This window comes from Equus asinus, chromosome 1 (genome assembly GCF_041296235.1).
Source record: "Equus asinus isolate D_3611 breed Donkey chromosome 1, EquAss-T2T_v2, whole genome shotgun sequence".
NCBI lineage: Eukaryota > Metazoa > Chordata > Mammalia > Perissodactyla > Equidae > Equus > Equus asinus.
This window is the reverse complement of record NC_091790.1, coordinates 97,806,294-97,828,789: the sequence shown is the minus strand read 5'-3', so window position 1 is coordinate 97,828,789 and position 22,496 is coordinate 97,806,294. Positions and strand designations below refer to the sequence as shown.

General features: G+C 37.7%; 1 protein-coding gene across 1 annotated transcript in view; it reads left to right on the top strand.

The window, feature by feature from the left end:
- ABCA13 (ATP binding cassette subfamily A member 13) overlaps positions 1 to 22,496 on the top strand; it is a 416,147-nt gene that overhangs the window by 62,791 nt on the left and 330,860 nt on the right. The window contains exons 14-17 of the mRNA XM_014828402.3: positions 262 to 467; positions 1,451 to 1,590; positions 14,166 to 14,280; positions 16,938 to 21,710. Of these exons, the coding sequence (XP_014683888.3) occupies positions 262 to 467; positions 1,451 to 1,590; positions 14,166 to 14,280; positions 16,938 to 21,710 (5,234 nt within the window). The remainder of the gene's footprint in view (positions 1 to 261; positions 468 to 1,450; positions 1,591 to 14,165; positions 14,281 to 16,937; positions 21,711 to 22,496) is intronic.

Here is a 22,496-nt window from a genome sequence, read left to right as displayed (position 1 = left end):
CATTGGGAGCATTTGGAGGGACATATGGGTCCCTTCTGCCCCATTACCTGATGGGGCTTTATTTTGGTCTATTCACTCAAGCACTAGTAAAGACTCAGGCTAGGACTATTACTTAGGTGATCATAGTACAACAGGGCACAGTCTTTGATGCACAGTTCAAGAGGACCCCTTGTTCCGTGAGAGTAGATAAAGGCCGCATCACAGGTACCCACATTTAATTGCTTTACGTATTACAAGCTTTATGTATCTTCTCCTGATAAGGATCATCTTTTGCAAGAGGTCATTACTGGGCACACAAACATGCCGGTTTCGGTACCTGAAGGATATTTGGGCTGGCGGGAACTGGAGATGCAGCTGTCGGAAGTGGACATTTCCTGTACTCGGCTCTTCCGGCTGCTGGGAGCCAATGTCTCACCTGGGAAAAGTGGCTTTTCTGGTGACTGTAAGGACCAACTAACCTCCACAGTGTAAGTATGTGTTTGATGGAAAACTTCTGAAGGGTTGGAAACCAAATGATTCCAACTGCTTCCTTCTACTCAAGCAACAGGTCAACATAGTATATTCTATTTCTAACGAATAGAATAAAGAGATGTTTAATTTTTTTTATTTTAAAAAAAATTAACCTGAGCCAGCCCCGGTGGCCTAGTGGTTAAGCTCGGTGTGCTCTGCTTTGGCAGCCCAGGTTCAGTTCCCGGATGCAGACCTACACCACTCATCTATCAATGGCCATGCTGAGGTGGCAGCTGACATATAAAACAAAGGAAGATTGGCAACAGGTGTTAGCTCAAGGCAAATCTTCCTCAGGGAAAAAAAAAAAGGTTAACCTATTTGGTATTATTGGAGAGCATCTAAAAATACAAAATATTAAACAGTTCCTTTAAAGTTTAACTATTGGCTTAATCTTTCACAAGAAATCTAGGACCATTGTTTCGTCCAAGGTGTGGATAAGGTCAAGGTTCTTGTTTATTATGTTACTCGGATTCTTGCATTAACTACCGATGGGCGACTTCTATTGGGAGCTGTGTTTCTCCAGAAAATTTGCCTTGTTTTTATTTTATGTCATTGGGAATTATATATGTGATCAATTCTCATTCTCCTTGGCTGCTAGGAAGTTCATAGTCAAATATGTCAAATGAGGAATGTATTTTTCCTAGCCTCAACACTCATTTCATATTGTAGCCTTTAGTTTTCCACTTTATTCTCTCTTGATTTGTTGTGTCTTATATTTTGTGTATTCCCAAAAGTGATTTTCCCTCATTTTTTAAGCCAGATGGGGAATTCTTTGTTTAACAAATGTATATTAAGAAAACTATTTCAAAGATTCTAATTTCTGACATAAGTGGACTGCCAGGCGTTTGTATGTATTTGTATTTAGACGAATTTGTAAGGATTGGTCTTTTGGAAAACTATTATTAAATTTTAGTTTTCTCTGGATTCTTTTTGACTGCAGGATATTTCATACACTTGAAAAAGCACAGTTGTCCTTGGAACAGACCTACTCCTGGAAAGCCTTCACAGAACTTATCAGGAAGACCTGTGAAGTGGCTCGAAGTGTGAATTTGCAGGGAAGTTTCCAGAACAGTCAGTTGGGTAAGCCAGTTGTCTTAACTATAGGAATGTGAGTGTTTTTCCCCTTAAATGTGGCAACGTGGTTTCCTAAGAGATGATCTATTTTGGTGAAGGGGTGCTTAAAACGGAGGCTCGCCAAACACCATTTGCTGCTGTGATCACGACGTTCAGTTTCCTCCCATCACTTACAGCAAGGCTGACCGGAAGTCCTAGTTTGACTGCCAGATTATCCCAGCACAGTCCAACAGTGACCACTTTACTCACAAAACTGTCCTGTTTGGCTGATAAATACTTAACTGTGCAGACCTATCCTGACCCTGCCCAGGGGTCCAGATGTACCACATGTGGGGCCCTCTCCCTTCACTTAGCATTGGGTCCCCCCGTACCCTGGGGAGAATAGCCCATGTTGAGAATGAGCCCCTCTTGCTAGCCTCATGAAACCAAAAATTCCCTAAAATATGAGTTTTATAAATTCACAACTACATGACTCACAGGAAATCATTCTGTTCCCCCAAAGGCCCTCTTTTTTGAGAAGATGCCAGCAGAGTGATACTTGCATTTCTGACTCTTCCTGGTCTAGAGCTGTTTATTTCCATCTCTCCTTGGGAAACACGCTCCACCCTGGTTTTCCGTGTGTTGTACACACTCTGTCATTATGGGGTGACCTTGGAACACCTGCATCTTGGACTTGGGGGACTTGGGGCCGGGCTGAGAGTTTCCTGTCCTTTTCTGTGTCCATGTCCACTTAATCTTCTTTCCTTCCTTCCTCCTTGAACTGCTGCTTTTAGAGGCTGCCAGAGAAGCCCCTCTCTGTGGCCCTCCAGGTCAGACCTACCAACCGCAAGTCGGGTCTGTGCACTTGCTGCAGGTTACCCTGTGAGGCCCTGCACTTCGTACAGCAGTGCTGGGGGGACGGGAACTTCTCTAGGGAGTCGGCCGTGTCCTCTTGGGTTGAATACTCATCCTACATCTTCACTTTCTGCATCACTACCTTGTATTCCTTTTTTTTTTTTTTTGATGAGGAATACTGTCCCTGAGCTAACATCCATGCCAATCCTCCTCCACTTTGCATGTGGACTCTGCCTTGTGGCTTGATGAGCAGTCAGTAGGTCTGTGCCTGGAGTCTGAACCCACAAACCCCAGGCTGCCCAAGCAGAGTGCGTGAACCCAACCACTATGCCACCAGGCCAGCCTCTTGTCCTCCTTTTTATCACTTATTTCTGCCCACTTGTGACCATTGCCAGAAAAACAGGCTACAAAGAATGACATTCAATATCAGCAAGAGGCTGGGTTCAGATGTCTCAATAGTATTGATAGTCACAAACATGTGTTTTATGGAAATTGTCATTCAATCCTCATGTCAACCTGTGAGTTGGGTACCACTACAACTTCATTTTCAGATGACAATACTGAGTCTCAAAGACATTATATTACCTTGAGTAGCTCACAAAACTACTAAGTGTCAAAGTCAAGAATACAAATCCCGGAAGCCTTACTCTGGAGCCTGTAGGCTTACCCACTCCACTTCGCTTTAGACAGATGCTCTCTAGGGACCTAACTCTGCCCAAAGGCTTGCTCCGTTACAGAGATATAGCTCGTGTTGTCAAAGAACTGAGTTTTGTTGATTCTCTCTACTGTACAATTTCTTTCCCATTTCACTAATTTCTCCTTTTATCTTTATTTCCTTCCTTCTACTAAATTTAGTTTGATGGTCTTTTCCTAGCTTCTTGATTTTCAGATTTTCTATTTTTCCTAATAGATGCTTTTAAGGCCATACATTTTCCTTATGCAAAACTCTGGGTATATCCCACACATTTTGATATGTCAGTTTTATTATCAATCAGTTCAAAATTTTCTAGTTTTTATTGTGATTTCTTCTTTGACCCATTGTTATTTAGAAGTACATGACTTAATTTTCAAACATTTAGAGGGCTTTCAAGTTACTTTTAAAAAAAAATGATTTCTAGTCTAATTTTACTTTAGTAAGAGAACATACTCTGAATGTGTCAATCTTTCGAACTCGTTGAGATGTGCTTTATGGCAACATGGTTGATCTTGGCAAATGAATGTGCTCTTCAGAAGAATGTGAATTCTGTCATTGTTGGTGCAGTAGTTTATATATATGAATTAGGTCAAGTACATTAACTGTGTTATCCAAATCATCCATATCTTACCTATTTCTTATCTGCTTGTTCTATCACTTACTCATATAGTAACTAAGGTGGTGGATTTGTCTGCTTTCCTTTGTTTTATCAGTTTTACTATATATAATTTGAGGTTATATTATTAGGAACAAAAAGTTTAAACTCAATCTATGTTCTTACTGGATGGGTTCTTGTATCATTAGAAAATGATACTCTTTTTTCCTAGTATGGTTTTTGCCTTAAAAATCTACATCATCTGATATTAGTATTTGTATTAATATTAGCATCGGTTGGAGTCTAGATACTCAGCTGGGAAGCCACCTCGGTTAAGTTTACTGCTAAGTGTTTTATTCTTTTTGAGGTATTGTAAACGGAATTGTTTTCTTAATTTCCTATTCTGATTATTTATAGTCTTTTTTGTGTTGATTTTGTATGCTACAGCTTTGTTGAATTTATTTATTAGTTCTAAGAGTTCTTTGTATGGAATGTTTAGGATTTTCTGCATATATGCTAATGTCATCTGCAAACAAAGAGAATTTTACTTCTTCCTTTCCTATTTGGATACTTTTAATTTCTTTTTCTTGCCTAGTTGCCCCAGCTGGGACTTTCAGAGCTATGTTGAGTAGAAGTGGCAAAGGTGGCCTCTCTCTCTTTTTTTTTCTGTATTTTTCCTCCTTTTTTTTCTCTCTGTGCTTCAGTCCAGATGGTTTTCTCTGTATTACGTCCTAGTTCACCAACTCTTTCTTAAGAATGCCTTTAATGTACTATTAAACTTATTCCTTTACTTCTCAATTTCAGTTATTGTAATGTGTTCTAGAATTTTTATTTGATTTTTTTTTGCAGCGTTTATTAAAATCTACACCTGTTAACTCCAAAAACTTGATCTTCTGGGTTTCTGTTTCTATTGTATGTTTTTCTTCTTTCTATCACTTCTTATTGTGTTTTTATATGTGCTTATTTTTGACTGCATTCCAGACATTATGCATTAAAAAAGTATGGAGATAATTTGATACTCTGGATGATGTTTTCATCCTTCAGACAGGCTTTTTTTGTTTCTGACAGGCAGTTAGAGAAAAGACATATCCTAATTCAGCCAGAAATTGAACTCTTTGTAAGCATGGTGTCCGTGTTTGCGAGAGCTGGTGTATTTCTTGTCTGCTCTGACTACTAGGGTGTAACCCTCTGGATTCCCAACCTGAAGCCATGGTGTTTACCAAAGGCATTTTTTCCTCAGCTGCCCCTGAATTCCAGTTTCTTTCCTGGTCTTGTGAGACTTTTGGAAGCTCTGTTCGCTTTCTCAGCCTCTCAGCCCTTGCTTTTGCTTTTGGAAGTAGCACTTGCCTTCAGTGGAAAAATGGCTCCAAATTCTGGGCCTCGTGACTTCCTTCTTCTTCTGGATGCTGGCCCCACAGACTCCTACTGCCTTGTAAGCTCTCTGATACCTTTCAAACAGATTTTAAAAATCTTTTGACCCCTCCTCTAGAGGTTTAGATGTCTAGACTGAAACAGTCTAGCCTGCCACATGCGGAACTGCCTGTTTCAGTTTAGTCTTCAAAGTGGATGTGTCCCTAACATGTGGGGGACAGAGGAAAGCTTCTGTTTATGGCTTGATGGTTGAGCCTTGACAAACTCTTAGAGGGTGAATAGCGAGATGGTAAAGAGCTTGGATGCTGCGATCAGTCTGATTAGTTTGAAATCTTGGCTCTGCCACTGGCCAGCCATATGATTTGGAAGCTTCAGTTTCCTCCTCTAGAAATAAATATAATAATATGAGGATTAAATAGTTAATACTTGAGATAGTGTGTGGAACACGTTAGGTATACATAAGTATGTAATGAACAATAAATATTAAGTATACATTCCTTGGTGTGTCACGGCCATGTTACTTGGGGCCAGGTGCTTTAGAGAGAAAACCACTTCCACGTTTCTACAAGGTAGAAGCACGCAAACCAGTGGGTGAGAGTTTTGAGGTCAGAATTAGCCCTGTCCCCTCCACTCTCATTCTTCTCTTAAGAGGCAGCCTCATTTAGCTCAGCACTTTGACCTTTTCATTTCTAAATACTGTGCCTGTTCCAGTCCTTGCTTTTTTATAGTTTGCTATTATTTAATGACTTCCCACTGTGGAAAGTGAGGACTACTTTTATATGCCCCTCTTTTCCTTACATATTTCTCCTCCTCCACCTTACCAGTGTTGTTTCATCACATTCTGGTTAATTCAACACTAAGGGTATACAGAGCTATGTCTATGTGAATAGTGTTCGTATCTGAGTTGTGTGGCAAACCAGTTACATATGCTTTCTTACATCCTCTTCTGTTTTTCCTGAGTCAGTAATGTCTCATAGATTTCCTTTGATAGTTTTCTATGCATTTAACCCAAGCCTTCAAAACTTATATACTCTAATATCAATATTCTAAAAAATATCAGATGGTCTCTAAGTGTCCTCCTTTCTTTTTCCTGTTGGCTTGGCCCTCTTCAGTGTTCATACTCCAGTTGTCATTTCGTGGTCCTCTAGGACTGGGAACCCCTTCCTGGGAACCCCCTTACCTTCCTCCTGGGGATCCCTTCTCTGCTTTTCTGTGTTGTGTTGGAGTCCTGGTTCCTGAATTCTGTGTTTTCTGTTCCTTGGTTTACAATCTTGTTCTAGAGAAGCATGTCTTCCAGTAACTTTCTCAGAGGACACTGGAGGTAAATCCATTTTTCAGATCTTGCATGTTTGATAATGTCTCTCCTTTAGTCTTGAACTTGATTGGTAATTTAGTTGAGTATAAACATGTAACTCTGAAATTAGTTTGCATTTCATACTCTGACATATCGGGGCTATGGATTGATCCCCTCAGTGCGTGAGTATTTTAGGCAGGACCAGAGCCTCTGAGCCGATTGCTTTCAGCTGTGAGCCACACTCTCTAAGGACCCCAGTGTACCTGACAACTATTTTTATTCACTATGTGTCACAGCTTGAAAAATTTGAAAACTATGTTTAGCTTATAGTGATCCTATTGAGAAACTCTTCGTGTTAAGACTCTCAATCCTTTATATATACCTTTTTTTCCCGTTCTCATTGGTAGATTTTAGGATTCTTTGAGTCCCAGTATTCTGAAATTTCATGAAGACTTAAGTTAGTATTTGACTTAAAAAAAATACACTGTGTTGTATATGCAGTGGGTCATTTTTACCTGAAAATAAGCATTTTGGAAAATGTGTTTGTAACATTTCTTTGATAGTCTCAAACCCGACATTATCTCTTTTCTTTTGAGAATTCCTGGTAGGCGTCAGGTAAACATCTTGAGTGATCCTCTAACTTCATAATCTTTTAGAATATTGTCTCTTCAAATTTCTGGAATATTTCCTCAGTTTATTTTAAAACACTTCTATTTAATTAAAAATTTTCAATCATATTTTAAATTTCCAAGAATATTCTTGTTCTGAGGAGATTCATTAAAAATAGCTTTCTGTTCTTGTTGCATCTTTTATCACCCTGAGATATTCCTTTATTTTAAAGTTTGTATCGGCATTTTCTGTTTCTTCTGAGCCTATTTTTCTGTTTGTTGTGATCTCTGTCTTCCGTATGGAAACCTCCCTTGGGGGCTGATGATGCTCGGCTGCCCAACCACGTGTAAGAATGAGGCGCTGAGATGCTGATGAGAAGTGCGATGTGCACAGGGGTGGCTTCTCAACTGAGGGCCTCCCTCTGGGGTGATCAGGCAGAAGCCAGTTTTCCATGAGGGGATCTCCAGCTGTTGGGAGACATGTTCATCTTTCCTCTTGGGTGGGTCAATTTCTCCAAAGCAGAATTCTCCAAATTCTTGCTAATAGCGTGTGGGTTGGAAGGAATAGGCCTGACTACCAGCATTCAGGAAAAAAGAGAGGAGATGAGAACTTCACTGTTGAAATAGAAAGGTTGAATTAATCCCTAACATATCCACTAATGGTGTGCCGTCCACACCGTCAATGTGTCTGGTACTGCAAGGTCAGAACCAGCCTAGCTCCATTTCTCCAGCTTTGTAAACCTCTGGTCTTCTACTGACACAGGGGAGGAGGAGTTGCCTGGCTGGGGTGATGGAGAGATTGTGTGTTAAGATTTCTTGTTATTAAAATTTTTATCCAAAGCAGTCTGTCCAGTTTTAGTTCCACTGTTCAAACTTAGATTCAGACATTTGTACCTACAATTCGTGAGACTTTTGGAGACTCTGCGAAGAAAATAAACTTCCCTCTTTTTGGCTTCAGCTTTGCTTCTCTGCTCTGCCGTGCGCCCCTTGCTCATTCGCTTCCTCCTCAATGTTGATCGCTCTCATCTGCTGCTGTTTCCTTTCCCATTCTTTCTATCTACGGGATTATACACTTTTTATTCTCTAGTGCCGTTTTAGTGGTTTGGAAATGAGTGGAGATAAATGCATGTGTTTGATCTTCCATGTTTAACTGGAAGTCTTCTGGGAAAAGTTTTAACATTTAAAGAATTCCAAAATCAGAATGGGCTCCCTCAACATTTTCCTGTTACTGGAGATAGTCAAGAAGAGGCTAGATGTCTGTTTAACTAGGCTGTTGTAGCAGAAGTTCAACCATTACAAGGATGAGGACCACTTTTAACTGGAGACCGCGTGGCTTGATGGAGAGTCCCAAGGGAGCCCCAGTTAGTGCGAGAGATGGACAATAGAGATGGAGTGTCAGCAAAGAGTGTTGGTGTACAAAGCAGGTAATGACTTTAGTTGTTTGCACCAGGACTTGGAGAATGAGGAGAATTTAATGGGTAGAAACTGTGTGAGAAGAGTGTTCAAATACTTATGTGGTCTAGTCCCTTCAGTCACCTCCAACTCACAAATCTTTCCATATTGAACTTACTTAAATATTAAGGCTTTGGGTAATGAGTGTAGTGTAAAACAATTTTGATTATCATATGAAGACACGGATAGTCACCGCTAGGGCGAGATGAATAATAACCGAGGTAAATTAGTAGACCGTGGGCTCTTTTTTGCCTGTGTTGCACGTATTATACACACCTGCTTCACTTACATCCCTGCCACTCAAAGTGTGGTCCCTGGACCAGCGCCATCAGCATCACCTGGGAGCTTGCTAGACATGCAGAACTTTGGCCCCATCACAGACCTACTGAGTCAGAATATGCATTTTAAGAGGACACCCAGATGATTTCTAAGCATAAGAAAGTTTGAGAAGCTCTGGTTTACATGAATAATAACAGAACAAGTTTGTTGATAGGCATCCAGCTTTAGGTTATACACTCTGTATTTCCGTTTCTTCTTTAAGGAACAAAACCAAACCGACTGCATGTGGTAACTAGAGACACTAATTAAGTATTCTAATAAAGAGATTCTGCTGTATTATTTAGATGATGGAGTGTAATTTTATCATGCAGATAACACATGCACTAGTGTGGTATATTGGCATGGGTTTTGGAAGCAGATGGAAGCTTCTGAAACGTTGCTTCTGACACAGATTTTATTGAGCAGGTCACTGGGCTTCTATCATAATCGGTTTTATCCTTGGTAAAATAGAAGTTTTATGGCCTGCTTTACTGGGTTCTTACAAGGACTAAATACGATAATGTATGTAAAATGCCTAGCATGGTACTTCTAAGCATATGCAATAGATATTAGTCCCCTTTTCTTCTCCATAGAAATGAGTGCCAGGAAGATAATGCATCACAAACAACAGCCAGAGAATTTCTATGGTGGATTATGTTTTCTTCTTTTGTTTAAAAAAGTTATTTGATATGGCTTTGTTTCCTGGTAGCATTAACCTTTTTTTAACCTGATGTTAATCACACACACCTGTGCTAATTTTCAAGCTTGTTACCAGCTTTTTTCCCTTAAACATTTATAAAATTATATATAGTGAAAGCCAGTCTATTTCAGCGGGAACTCAGTGAAGTATAAAAGGCACAAGTTTCATGTAATTTTGCTTCTGAATTAGGTGCTAGACAGGTTAAATTACTTACATCAATTAGAAAGATTTCTTTCTTTAAAAACAAAAACAGGTTTATTGAAATATAATTGACGTCCAACAAACCCCACATATTAAAAGTGTACACTTTGTTAGGTCTGACATATGTATATATCCATGAAACTATCACCACCTTTGAGAGAGTGAACATATCCATCACTCCCAAACGTTTCCTCTTGCTCGTTGTAATCCTTGCTGCTGTCACTTCCAACCCCCAGCTCCTGTCCCCAGGCAACCACTGATCTGCTGTCACTATTGATTGGTTTTCATTTCTTAGAAATTTACATAAATGGAATTATACAGTATGTACTCTTATTTGATGTCTTTTACTCAGGAAAATTATTTAGAATTAATTAGTTTAAGCCTCATTCATGTGGTAGCATGTTCATTTCTTTTTATTGCTAAGTAATATTCCATTGTATGGAGGTATCACAGTTTGTCTATCCAACCACACAATTCACAATTGGCTTGTTTCCTGTTTTTGGTTATTGCAAATAAAGCTGCTGTGAACATTCTTGTACAGTCTTGCATGGAATATTCTTTCTTTTCTTTAGAAGTAAAATGCCTGGATTATATGGTATGTGCATGTGTAACTTTTTAAGAAACTGGCAAACTGTCTTTCAAAGCTGCTGTGCCATTTTACACTCCTAACAGTACTGTAAGAGAGTTCCAGTCTCTCCACATTCTCACCAACACTTTGCATTGTCAGTTTTAAAAGTCTTAGCCATTCTAATAGGTGTGTGGTGGTATCTCATTATGGATTTAATTTACATTTATGAGTAATGATTTTGAACATCTGTCTTTTCTTGTGCTTATGTGCTATCTGTATATCTTTAGTTATGAATTGTCTATTGAAATCTTTTTCCCACTTTTTAAATTGGGTTGTGTGTTTGTTATTGAGTTTAAAAGTCCCTTGTGAATGCAAGATACAAGCCCTTGGTCAGATATATGCTTGGCAGATGTTTGCTCCCAGGATCTGGCTTGTCTTTGCATTCTTCTTAACAATGTCATCTATGAGCTGAAGTTTTCATTTTGATCTTTTTTCTTTTTTCGGTGGATCATGCCTTTCGTATTACAGCTAAGAAATCCTTGCTAACTCTTTGCTAACTCACAGGTGTTTCTCCTATGTTTTTTTCTAGAAGATTAACAGCTTTAGGTTTTAAATTAGGTCTAGGATGCACTCTGAGTTAATTTTTATATGAAGTAGGTGTATATTGAATTTTGTTTTTATTTATTTTTTTTGCGTATGGAGATCCAATTGCTCCAGAAAAATTTGTCATGAAGATAATCCTTTCTCCACTGAATTACCTTTGTACTTTTGTTAAATAAGTTGTCCAGACACAGAAGTGTGGGTCTTCTCCTGCACTGTTTCTTCTGTTTCAGCGATGTATTCATTGATCTTTACACCAATATCACACAATCTTGATTATTATAGCTTTATAGTAAGTCAGGTAATGGTAGCCTCCTAACTTTCTTCTTCTTTTTAAAAATGCTTTTAGCTATTCCAGGTGATTTGCATTTCTATTTGAATTTTAGAATCTACTTGTCAATTTCTCAAAATTCTGCTAGAATTTTAACCAGGATTGAATTGAATCTATAGGTAAACTTAGGGAGGATGACTTTTTACCATATTCAGTCTTCTGATTCACGAGCAGAGTGTATCTCTCCATTGATTTATGTCTTACTTTTCCTAGCAATTTCTTGTAGTTTTCATTGTAGACGTCTTTCATATCTTTTGTCAGATTTATAGAATCTGTAGTAATATCACCTCTCTCATTTTTTTTTTTTTGTCAGTAATTTGTGCTTTTCTTTTTTCTTGATCACTTTGCCTAGAGGTTTATCAATGCTAGTGATCTCAAAGAATTAGCCTTTGATTTTGTTAATTTTTTTCTATTTCCTTACTTTCCACTTTGATCTTCATTATTTTCTTTCTTCTACTTACTTTCAGTTTAACTGACTCTTCAGTTCCTGTTTCCTAACATGGAAGTTGAGGTCATTGATTTGAAACCTTTGTTCTTTTCTAATGTAGGTGTTTAATGGTATACATTTCTCCCTAAGTATTTTTTTCAGTAGCATCCCACAAATATTGGCATATTGTGCTTTCATTTTCATTCTGTTTTAATGTGCTTTTTTGTTGTTGTTATTGAGGACGATTCGCCCTACGCTAACACCCACTGCCAATCTTCCTCTTTTTTTTATATGTGAACTGCCACCACAGAATGGCTGCTAACAGACAAATGATGTAGGTCCATGCCTGGGAACTGAACCAGGGCCACCAATGCAGAGTGCACTGAACTTGACCACTAGGCAACCGGGGCTGGATCTTAAAGTACTTTTAAATTTATCTTTTCATTTCTCTTTTGATCCATTAGTTATTTAAAAGTGTGTTATTTAGTTTCCAAATATGTGGGATTTCCCAGGTACATTTCTATTATTGATTTCTAATTTAATTAGTAAGTGAACATCCTTTGTATGACTTTAATCCTGTTAAATTTATTGAGATTGTTTTATGGGCTAGAATACGATCTCCCTTGGTAAATGTTCCATGTACACCTGAGAAGAATGTGAACTATGTTGTTGTTGGTTGGGGACATCCATGAACATCAATGAGATCAAGTTGCTTGATAGTGTTGGACAAATCTACATCCTTACTGATATTTTGTTTTCCTGTTCAGTCAGTTATATGGAGAGGGGTATTGAAGTCTCCAACTATAATTGTGGATTTCTCCTTATATTTTCTCAGTTTTTGTCTCATGTGTTTTGAAGCTCTGTTATAATGTGGATGACCATTTAGAATTATGTTTTCTTGATTAATTGATACCTTTGTCATTACAAAATTATGATGATAGCATCATCTGACATCTACTTGTTCTGATAGCTTTCCTTCAATTAGTGTTAATGTGGTATTTCTTTTCCATCCTTTTACTTTTAACTTATTTATGTCTTTTATTTAGTGCATTTCTTACTAGTTGGGTCTTGTTTTATCTAATCTGACAAGTTTTACCTTTTAATTGGGGTATTTAAGCCATATAATCTAAACTAAATAGTATAGACTATTTTCTGTGATTAATGCTTTTCTCTGCTAATTCTACTTGAATTTTGTCCATTCTTGGTCAGGTTTTTTTTTTTTCCCCAAAGAAATTCTTTCAATTTTTTTTCTTTTTGGCTGGGAAAGATTCACCCTGAACTAACATTTGTTGCCAATCTTCCTTTTTTTTTTAAAGATTTTATTTTTTTTCCTTTTTCTCCCCAAAGCCCCCCAGTACATAGTTGTATATTCTTCGTTGTGGGTCCTTCTAGTTGTGGCATGTGGGACGCGGCCTCAGCGTGGTTTGATGAGCAGTGCCATGTCCGCGCCCAGGATTCGAACCAATGAAACACTGGGCTGCCTGCAGCGGAGCGCGTGAACTTAACCACTCGGCCATGGGGCCAGCCCCCCATCTTCCTGTTTTAAAAATTTCCCTCTCTGAAACTCCAGTACACAGTTGTATATTCTAGTTGTAAGTCCTTCTTGTTCTTTTATGTAAGCTGCCACCACAGTATGGCTACTGACAGACAAGTGGTGTGGTCTCACGCCTGGGCTCTGAACCCAGGCTGCTGAATGGCAGTGCACTGAACTTTAACCACTAGGCCATCAGGGCTGGCTCTGGGTCAGTTTTGATTGATTATTTTTTCTCCTAAATATGGGTCGCATTTTCCTGCTTCTTTGTGTACCTGGTAATTTTTGATTGGATGCCAAATATTATGACTTTAGTCTTGTTTTGTGCTTGTTATTTTGCTTTCCTATGTTCTTGAAAACAGTTTGATTCTTTAGGGTGCCACCTTTAGGATTTGTTAGGCAGGACTGAAGCAGAGCTCAGCGTGGTTGTAAGTATTCCCCACTACTGAGGCAAGACCCTTTTGCATCTTCTCCTCAATGTCTAATGAGTCATGGACCATTCAAGTCTGGCTAAGGGAAATGTTCTTGGCCCTGTGTGTTGGCTGGAAACTTGTCTTTAATCCTTTTGAGAGGGTCTTTCCCTGGTCTCAGGTAGCTTCTTCACATGCATGGTTTGGTTAGCCCTCAGCTGAACACTTGAAGGAGGCATCCAGCAGGTGATCCTGCTGTGCTGCTCTCTCCTTTCTGGTCTCCGTCCTGTTACTCCACTGTCTTTTAGGTTCTAAACTTCATCCCCTCAATTCAAGATGTCCACCAGCTCCAGCTTAGTTCCTCCTTCCTGAGTCATGGCCAGAACACTCTCTTAAGGTGGCAAGAAGGATAATTGTAGGTGTCATCTTGATTGTTTTGTGTCTTTCATGGATCACTGTCCTATGTTTCTCGAGAGCCAGAGGTACTTCATCCCGGCCAGAAGAGGAGGTCACATCAGAAGGATTAATAACCCTCTTCTGTTATATTTTCAGCCATGTTAACCAAACCACTATAGCATTTTTCACTTTATTAGATTTGACTGTTACATCCAACTTGAAATCAACATATGAAATGCCTTTCTATTTAGCTTTCTCTGAGGAATCTCCTTGTTATGAAGAAAATATGGATTGGAAAATCATCAGTGATAATTATTTTGCATTTTTGAATAACTTACTCAGGTCTCCAATAGCTTCCATATCCAGGTAAGTTTGCAGAATTCAACTCCCAGTTCTTGATTTAACTATTATCTGAAAATAAGCAAAACCTAATTTAAGATACACTAGCTTTCAAGTGTGAGATCCTGATTTAGCTACTGACTCAATATTTCATATTAGGTCTCAATAAATATTTGTTTCACAGAATATATGACATGTTTCCATAGATTTTGAAAGGAAATGCAGATTATAGTAATAAGATTTTCCTTCAAAAGCATGTTTTATAATAGATACTCCAAAAATAAAATCTTTCTTTGAAAATTTGTCTTATCTAGTTGCTTAGACTTTAGGCATGATTGAAGATTCTGTTCGTTCTGGAGACTTTTGGGAGAGAAGTGATCTTTGGAACTAAATCTGCCAGATTATATACTGCTCTGTTACTTCAGCACATGCATTGAAATGGAAATTTTTATGTATAATTATGGATATTGTGTATAGTTTAAAAGCGCACTGTATTGTTTGCGGATTGTGTTGTGACACGATGGGGCAGAGGCTTGGCATTAAAGCCGTAGCTCTTAAATTTGGGAATGGTTCAAACTTATCTGGGAAGTTTGCTGAAAATACAATATGCCTGGACCTTGCCCCAGACATGCTAAGTCTTGCCTACATACAAGACTCAGGTTTCTACAGACTTAACAAATTCTACAGGCGGTTCTGGTACACACCAAAGTTTAAAAACCATTCTGCAACAGTTTTCTAGACCTGAGATTCATCACACTTGGGGAAACTTTTTCAGCTCAGTCTTAGTGGACAGGAAGAAGGAGAATGAAATGGACCCTCCAGAGAATCAGTTCCTTACTCATGTCAGATTTATGATAACTTACTGTCCTGACAGTCTGAAATATTTAATAGCTCTAGAAAGACAGCAACAAAACTAGCCTATATATGCTCCAGGGGCATGATTACTTTTATGTCTGTAGACCCATAGCAGCTAGCACAGCATATTTCATGATAGATGCTACATAACTAGATGTTGCCTGAATGAATGAATGAATGAATGAATGAATGAATAAGAATTGATATTAAGTGCCATTAGTATTAAGAAAGCTGAGCTTGAAATGAGAAAACCTGGGCCATATCCCGTTCCTATAATATAATAGCAGCGTGAATCTGCTAATTGAGAAAACATTCTGAAATCTTTCCATTTCCAAGAAATGGAAATAATGATGTGTACCTCAAAAGGCTGTTGTAGGAATGAACTGAGATTATAGTTGTGAAAGTGCTTCATAAATTGTAAAGTGATCTAAAAGGGTACGGCAACATTACTCCTAGTAATACTGGTTCCACTTCAGCTGTTACTCAAACTACTATTACTTCTCTGTGACCTCTCAGCTCCCAATACAAAACACAATAGTTTGTATCCTACTCTGTCAATACACCATTACTTGCGTTGTAGCTGTGCATACATTTCTGCACAGGGCTGTATTTGAGCAAGATTCATATTGAATTCCTAATAGCAGAGCTTTCTTTCTCCTGATGGAAATTTTTCCCAGGAAATGTTTTTAATGTTTCATGGTTCAAAGTAGCCACTCTCTGTCTACAAATAACAATACAGTACATTAAGCCTGCATTTTTTCCTTCTCTCAGACCCCAGCTATGCGAGAGGAAAGCACCATTCCTACATTTGATTAATCCTGTTTCTATCCTATGCCAGACAGTGTGTTATAAAACAAGATTACAGAGTTAAAGAAGTTTAGAAAGTAATTCACCCTTTAAGGGATTAATGGCCAATACAGGTCAAAATCCCTTATCTGCAAATTCTGAAATCTTAAAAAGTCTGAAAATTGAAGCTTTTCTTATGGTTGACATCACTACTCATTCCGCAGACTTAGGTGTTGAATCTGTTGACCCCACACATTGAGCCCATTCTCAGGTTTCACTGCAGAAGTGTTACTGAGTTGACAGAGAGGTTGCCCAGTCCCCACTGATCAGGGGGACATGAATATATATCTTAAAGTCTGAAACACATGGGGCCCAAGGATTTCAAAAATGGACTTGTAGCTCATAAGTTAGTGGAAGTGAGTAACTTCTCCAAATGCGGACTTCTTTTGCAAGTGTGGACTTGTCTTAACCCCTGAGTTATTCCTTTGAGAACTCTTTGTATTTTAAAGATAAACACCTGGAGAGAAGGTGCACCATCTAACATTATGAGTTTCTAATAGTGGGAAGTATGGTATTGTTGAAAGAGCACAGGAATCGCCTTCTAGAATGGGGAGAATCCCAATAGTTGTCTTTAAATCATACAGGGGCAGTTTCTGACGCATCTAGCCATTCGGACAACCTCTATCGCCAAGACTTTCTGAGACGAAATAAGGAATTGAATTGTAAAATTCTTCTGACATAAATAACAAACTAATCTGTAACAATCATACATCTGAACTCATATAGTAAAGTAATTTAAAATGCCTTGTTTTGGGTGCAGAAAGCAGATTTTAAGAAATATATGCATCTGCATTACGGATTTCTAAAACACTTCTGAATGCTCACATTCATTTAATTCCCATTGGGAATATATTGTCTAGTAAATATTTCATTTAAATTTTACTTTAAATAAGCCTAAGTATTACCTTGAAAATTTGATAAATTGAATTTGTCTTGAATTTATTTATGTTTTTGATACTAAAATAATTCTGTTAATATTGTAGGGTCTTTCATTCCACAAAGGAACTTCTAATGATGGAAAAGAAGTTGCATACCCTTGAGGATGAGCAAATGGACTTTCTTTTATCATTCGTTGGAATTTTGGAGAAATTATTATTGCCTAACCCTTTCAATTCATTCAGTGTTCCCAAATTCCATAACCTCCTATCTCTCACTGAGGCTATTCTGAATACAAGTCATTTGTGGAGTAATCATTTAGAAAGTTTAGAGATCGGTTTATCTGCTATTGATATTCAAAAACTTGTGGACTTTGGCAAAGAAATGATTGAAAAAACACAAACTCTTGAAAGTCTCTGGATAAGGAAAGAATCAAGAAATATTTTGAGATTTATGGAATTAATACTTTTTGAAATTAATCCCAAGCTACTAGAATTGTGGATATATGGCATTTCAGGAGAAAGAGCTAAATTAGAAACTTTGTCTACACTTATAAATTTTTCTGTTCCAGAAGATGAGATGAGTCTTAGTAAAAGCTTTAACTTTTCCCAGTTGTTCCATTCAGATTGGTCTAAATCACCAGCTGTGAAAATGGATTTTGTACATTTAAGTGAAACTGTAATAAATAGTCTCTATGAATTTGGATTTCTGAGGCAGGAAGAAGTCTCAGAAGCTCTGGACATAGTCTATGCTATAAGGAATGCATCCCATCTTTTCTCAGCTCTTTCTGAACCTCAAAAACAAGAAATTGATAAAATTTTGACTCATATATATCTAAATGTCTTCAAGGACAAAGATTCAGCTTTACTTCTGCAAGTTTATTCTTCATTTTACCAACATATTTATAAATTCTTGAGCATTCAGAGTAGAGAGTCTTTGCTATCTGTCCTTAAACAAATCTCAGAACATATTTTGGATATCATAAAGCAATTTAATTTCCAAAACATCAGTAAAACATTTGCATTTTTACATGAGACAACGGGGGTTCTTGAGGGAATTTCTGAAGTGTCTTATTGTCAGCAATTGCTTTCAATTTTTAACTTTTTGGAGCTCCAAGCCCAATCTTTGATGTCGACAGAGGACCCAGGACTGGAAGTAGTCCACGCTACTTTGACTGGTCTCAAACAGCTGTTCATAGTAGACCAAGATTTCCGTATTTCTTTATTTCAATATATGAGCCAACTCTTCAATGGATCAGTAGAAGGCCTGCTGAGTAATGAATGCTTTGCTTTGGATAATAAAAGCATTTCTTCTGTTAATTATTCAATAGGTGGAGGGTCTTCATTTATTCTTCCGTGGGCACAAATTCTTTCAAACTTCTCAGCAAACGGCAATGTGTTCAATGAGTTCACGGCTGTTCACTGTACTGTTTCATGGCTTCAAATGTGGACTGAAATCTGGGGAAGCATATCTCAAATATTCAAGTTTGACATGAATGTTTTCACTCCTCTTCATGTTGGTCTCACTCAGCTTTTGGATGAATTGGAAAATGATGTGAAAATTTCTAAAAGCTGCCGGGGAATATTTCCCACCCATCGCCCTGCTCAACTCATATTAAATTTGTTTAAAAATGTAACTCAAGCAGATGGTTTCCATGACTGGGATGATTTTCTGAATCTCAGGGATCTCTGGGTAGCATTAGGTGATGCGTTAGTTAGAGTAAAGTCGCTTAACCCAGACCAAATAGAAAAATCCCTTTTCACCTTGGAAACTGCCCTGCGTCAGCTAAAGGCACTTCCATTAAACACAAATTCAAGCAAAGAGTTTTTAAATTCTCTGCTTGGTATTTTCATTGAGCTAAGCAATACCTCAGAATATGTGGATAGAAATGTACATTTGATAAATCACTTTCTTTCAAATAACCTCACAAATTATGGAGTAAAGTTTGAAAGTGTCATCATCAAGTTAAGAGAAACAATGTTATTTCTTAGAAATGTGTCACATGACCAAGATTTGTTGTCCTGTGCTGATATTTTTCACAATGTTACTGAGTTTGCTTTGGAAGATGGCTTATTATATGTAAATACTTCACAGAGGACATTACATATTCTGGCAATGTTAAATTCCACATTTTCCTCTGAGGACACAATTAGCAGACTGAAAGGATGCATTGCGTGGGTAGATGTCATAAACCATCTGTACTTGACGTATAATTCCAGTTTTTCGCAAGGCCATCTTCAGGGTATTTTGGGGAGTTTCAGAGATGTGGAAAACAAAATTAACTCTACGTTGAAGCTTATTACTTGGATGTTAGATATAAAGGAACAGCGTTGTTCATTGAATAAGTCAAATATAAATTGTGTGAATATTAACTTGAAAAATATAACTGACTTTCTAAATTTTATACTTACTGCAGTCTTTGAAAAGGCAAAGGTACCAAAATTTGAGATTTTATTAACTCTTTTAAATGACTCCACAAACCAAGTAAGGATGATTATCAACAACTTAACAAGAGACTTTGATTTTGCATCTCAATCCAACTGGACACATTTTACTGAATTAATTCTAAGACCCATAGAAATGTCAGATGAAATTCCTAGCCAATTTCAAAATATTTGGCTGCGTTTAGTAGCTCTGGGAAAGGAAATTCAAAAACTTATGAAAGATATTTCTGCTAACATCCTGGAAAATAACTCCTCTTCTAAAGCAGAAAGATTTCTAAATAGATTTGCTATCAATCCAAAAGAAAAAGATATAAACAGTTTAGGCAATTCTTTTTATCATTTAGCTAGTTACTTTGCCTTCAGTTTACCTCATGATCTCCAAAATTCATCACAAACAATTCCACATGAACTAATGAAAGCTGTGGGTCTTGGTATTCAACTGATTAGGGATGTGTTCAACTCCCTCCTGCCCTCAGATCATCACAGTATTCTAGAAGATCCAGGTAATATTCAAGTTTTAAAGAAGGTGACTTCTGTCCTGCGCACTCTCAAGAAGACAGACACAGACCTGCTAGTAGGTCAACTTGAACAAATTAGTGAAGGCCTGGTGGATTTCTTTAAGAATATCAGTAGATTGGGTACTGGCAATATGGGAGTCGATTTGCTTGTTGGCTTGATGGAAAAATTTGTAGACAGCTCACATTCTTGGAATGTAAATCATCTGCTGAAACTCTCACGCCTGTTTCCGAAAGATGAGGTTAACGCTGTGGTAGATGTGTATTACGCGCTACCTCCTGCCGTGAGGCTCCTGAAGAGAGTCGTTGACAAAAATGTCACGGAAGCCCTCAAGGATGTCTATAACTTCACACTCTTCCATGGCATAAGCATTTCAAATGTCACCAAGGAAGACTTTGCTGTTGTGATAAAAGCTTTTTCGGACACAATTGAATTAATATCAGAAAGACCAGGTATTCTTTCAGAGGCTTTAACTTGCCTTCCTGTGGTTTGGTGCTGGAATCACACAACTTCTGGATTTCAGCAGAACCCAAAGTTAGAAGCCTGTAAGGCCCAGGAGCTCATGTCTTCTTCCTTTTATAGCAAAGTGGCCAGTATACTTGAGCTCCTCCACCTGTCTCCCCCGGGTGAGGTTTCACAATGCTCCAATGAAAGCTCACAGATGGAAATAACTAGGAAAATGGTCTGTGTAATTCATGAATTGATGGACTGGAATTCCATTCTTCTCGAGCTGTCTGAAGTCTTGCATATTAAAACTTCACTTGTGAAAACTGTGCAAGAATTTTGGAGTAAGATACTACCATTTGTCTTCTCTTCTGGAAATCAAAGCAATGACAGCATCTCTAAACTTTGTCCCCATGGTCCCATAAAGCAAGTTGCTTTGAAAATCATAGAAAAACTTAAAAATATCAACTTTACTAAAGTGGTGTCAGATAAAAACATTCTTGATAAGCTAGCTAGTTTAAACCAGATCTTTAATGTTAATGAAGACACAGAGGCATCTGTTCGAAATAATATTTCCTTAAATTTGGAAAGGATAATAAACTCTATTTCTAGGAATCAGAGCCTAGAAAATAGTACTCATTCTCTAGTCTCTTCATTCATGATGTTTCTGAATACAAACCTTACAGGTGGTAGTTTAGAAGCACTTTCAAGTTTTGTTAAAAAGAGTGAAACAACTTACAGCTTTGACGAACTATGGCTTGAATTTGAACAAATCATGAAAGATCTAACCCACGACTTTAATATCGGACTCCTGTTCTCTGAAGTTAACAAAAAAATTCAAATTATTAATTCAGTAGCTCTTCAAAACATAACTTTGCAACTTGCACATTTTTTGGAAAGGCTAGGTTCATCATCATTGAAGGCATTAGAAATTATTGAAGATTTTCTATTGGTCACAAAAAACTGGCTTCATAAATATGCAAATGAAGAATACTTCAGAATGATACAAACATTTCTTCTGCTGGCCAATGAGAGTTCAACTGATGATGTAGCTTTGTTAACTAAAGACGTTACTACCTTTTTGGATTATCTCAAAAACATTTCTAGAAAAGGTGATTTTGATGTTTCCCTTCTTACTCATCTGCTAAACCAAGAACAGCTAACTAATTTCTCAGTTTTTCAGTTACCTTTTGAAAGCTCCCTAATTAATTCAACCAGTAACTTAGCCGGGAGTTCTCAAGAAGCAGCCTCCAATTTAAGTGATACTGACCTTCAAATAATGAATTTCATTAACTTCACCTTGAACCATACACACTCAGAAAATGGTGAGAGAATAATTCTCCCTCCAAGAAGCATGGTGAATTTCCTGGAACAGCTTTTGAAAACAATCTTCTCCTTTTTACTAAAGGAAAATTCTGAGAGCAAAATATCTCTTCTGCTAAAAGACTTCCACAAAGATGTCATTGCAGAGATGAGGTGAGTCGACTGTTGCTTTGTATAGTACAACGTGCTGATTATACATTACAATCCACTTTACTTCCTGGAGTATATAAATGTCAATAACAGCACTAGAACTTAACATCTTTGAATGACCTTTGAAGTGAATTTTGTCTTAGTGAACATTTTATTAAAATGTCAAGGTAAAATAATTTTGGTGATTGTCCTCTAACTAGTAAATGTATATAAACATAACCCCTGGTAATTAATCACATAGTATGCTTTCTTACATGTGCGGATTATGAAAATATGAAATTCTATTTTATATGGAACTGAAAAATTAGTTTTTATATATGTATATACATATATATCATGGTCATAATTTGAATGAATGTATTAACTGGCTAATCACAAATGAGGAGTTTAAATATTTTGATTCCAATTAATCTACTATGATGTTTATATTTGGAAACATTAAAATTGAAAGTCACATTAATTTTTTTCATATATCTTTTTTCATCTCTTTTGAAGCTTGCCAGTGAAAAGACTGGAGAGAAATTCCAATTTATTCTATGACATCTGTATCAGTCAGGGCTCAACCACAGAAAGATAACCAGGACAAGGATTTCATACAAGGAATTGGCTCCCACTATTTTGGAGGCTGGCTAAGCAAGTGCAAAGTCAGTAGGGCAGGCTATCAGGAAGGGATGCCCACAAGCAGGCTGGAAGGCCACGGGCATGAGCTTCTTGTTCACGATGGCAGCCAGGAAGGGTGATCGCGGAAGGAGAGCAGTTTCCGATCCAGCTGCTGTTTGAGATCGCTAG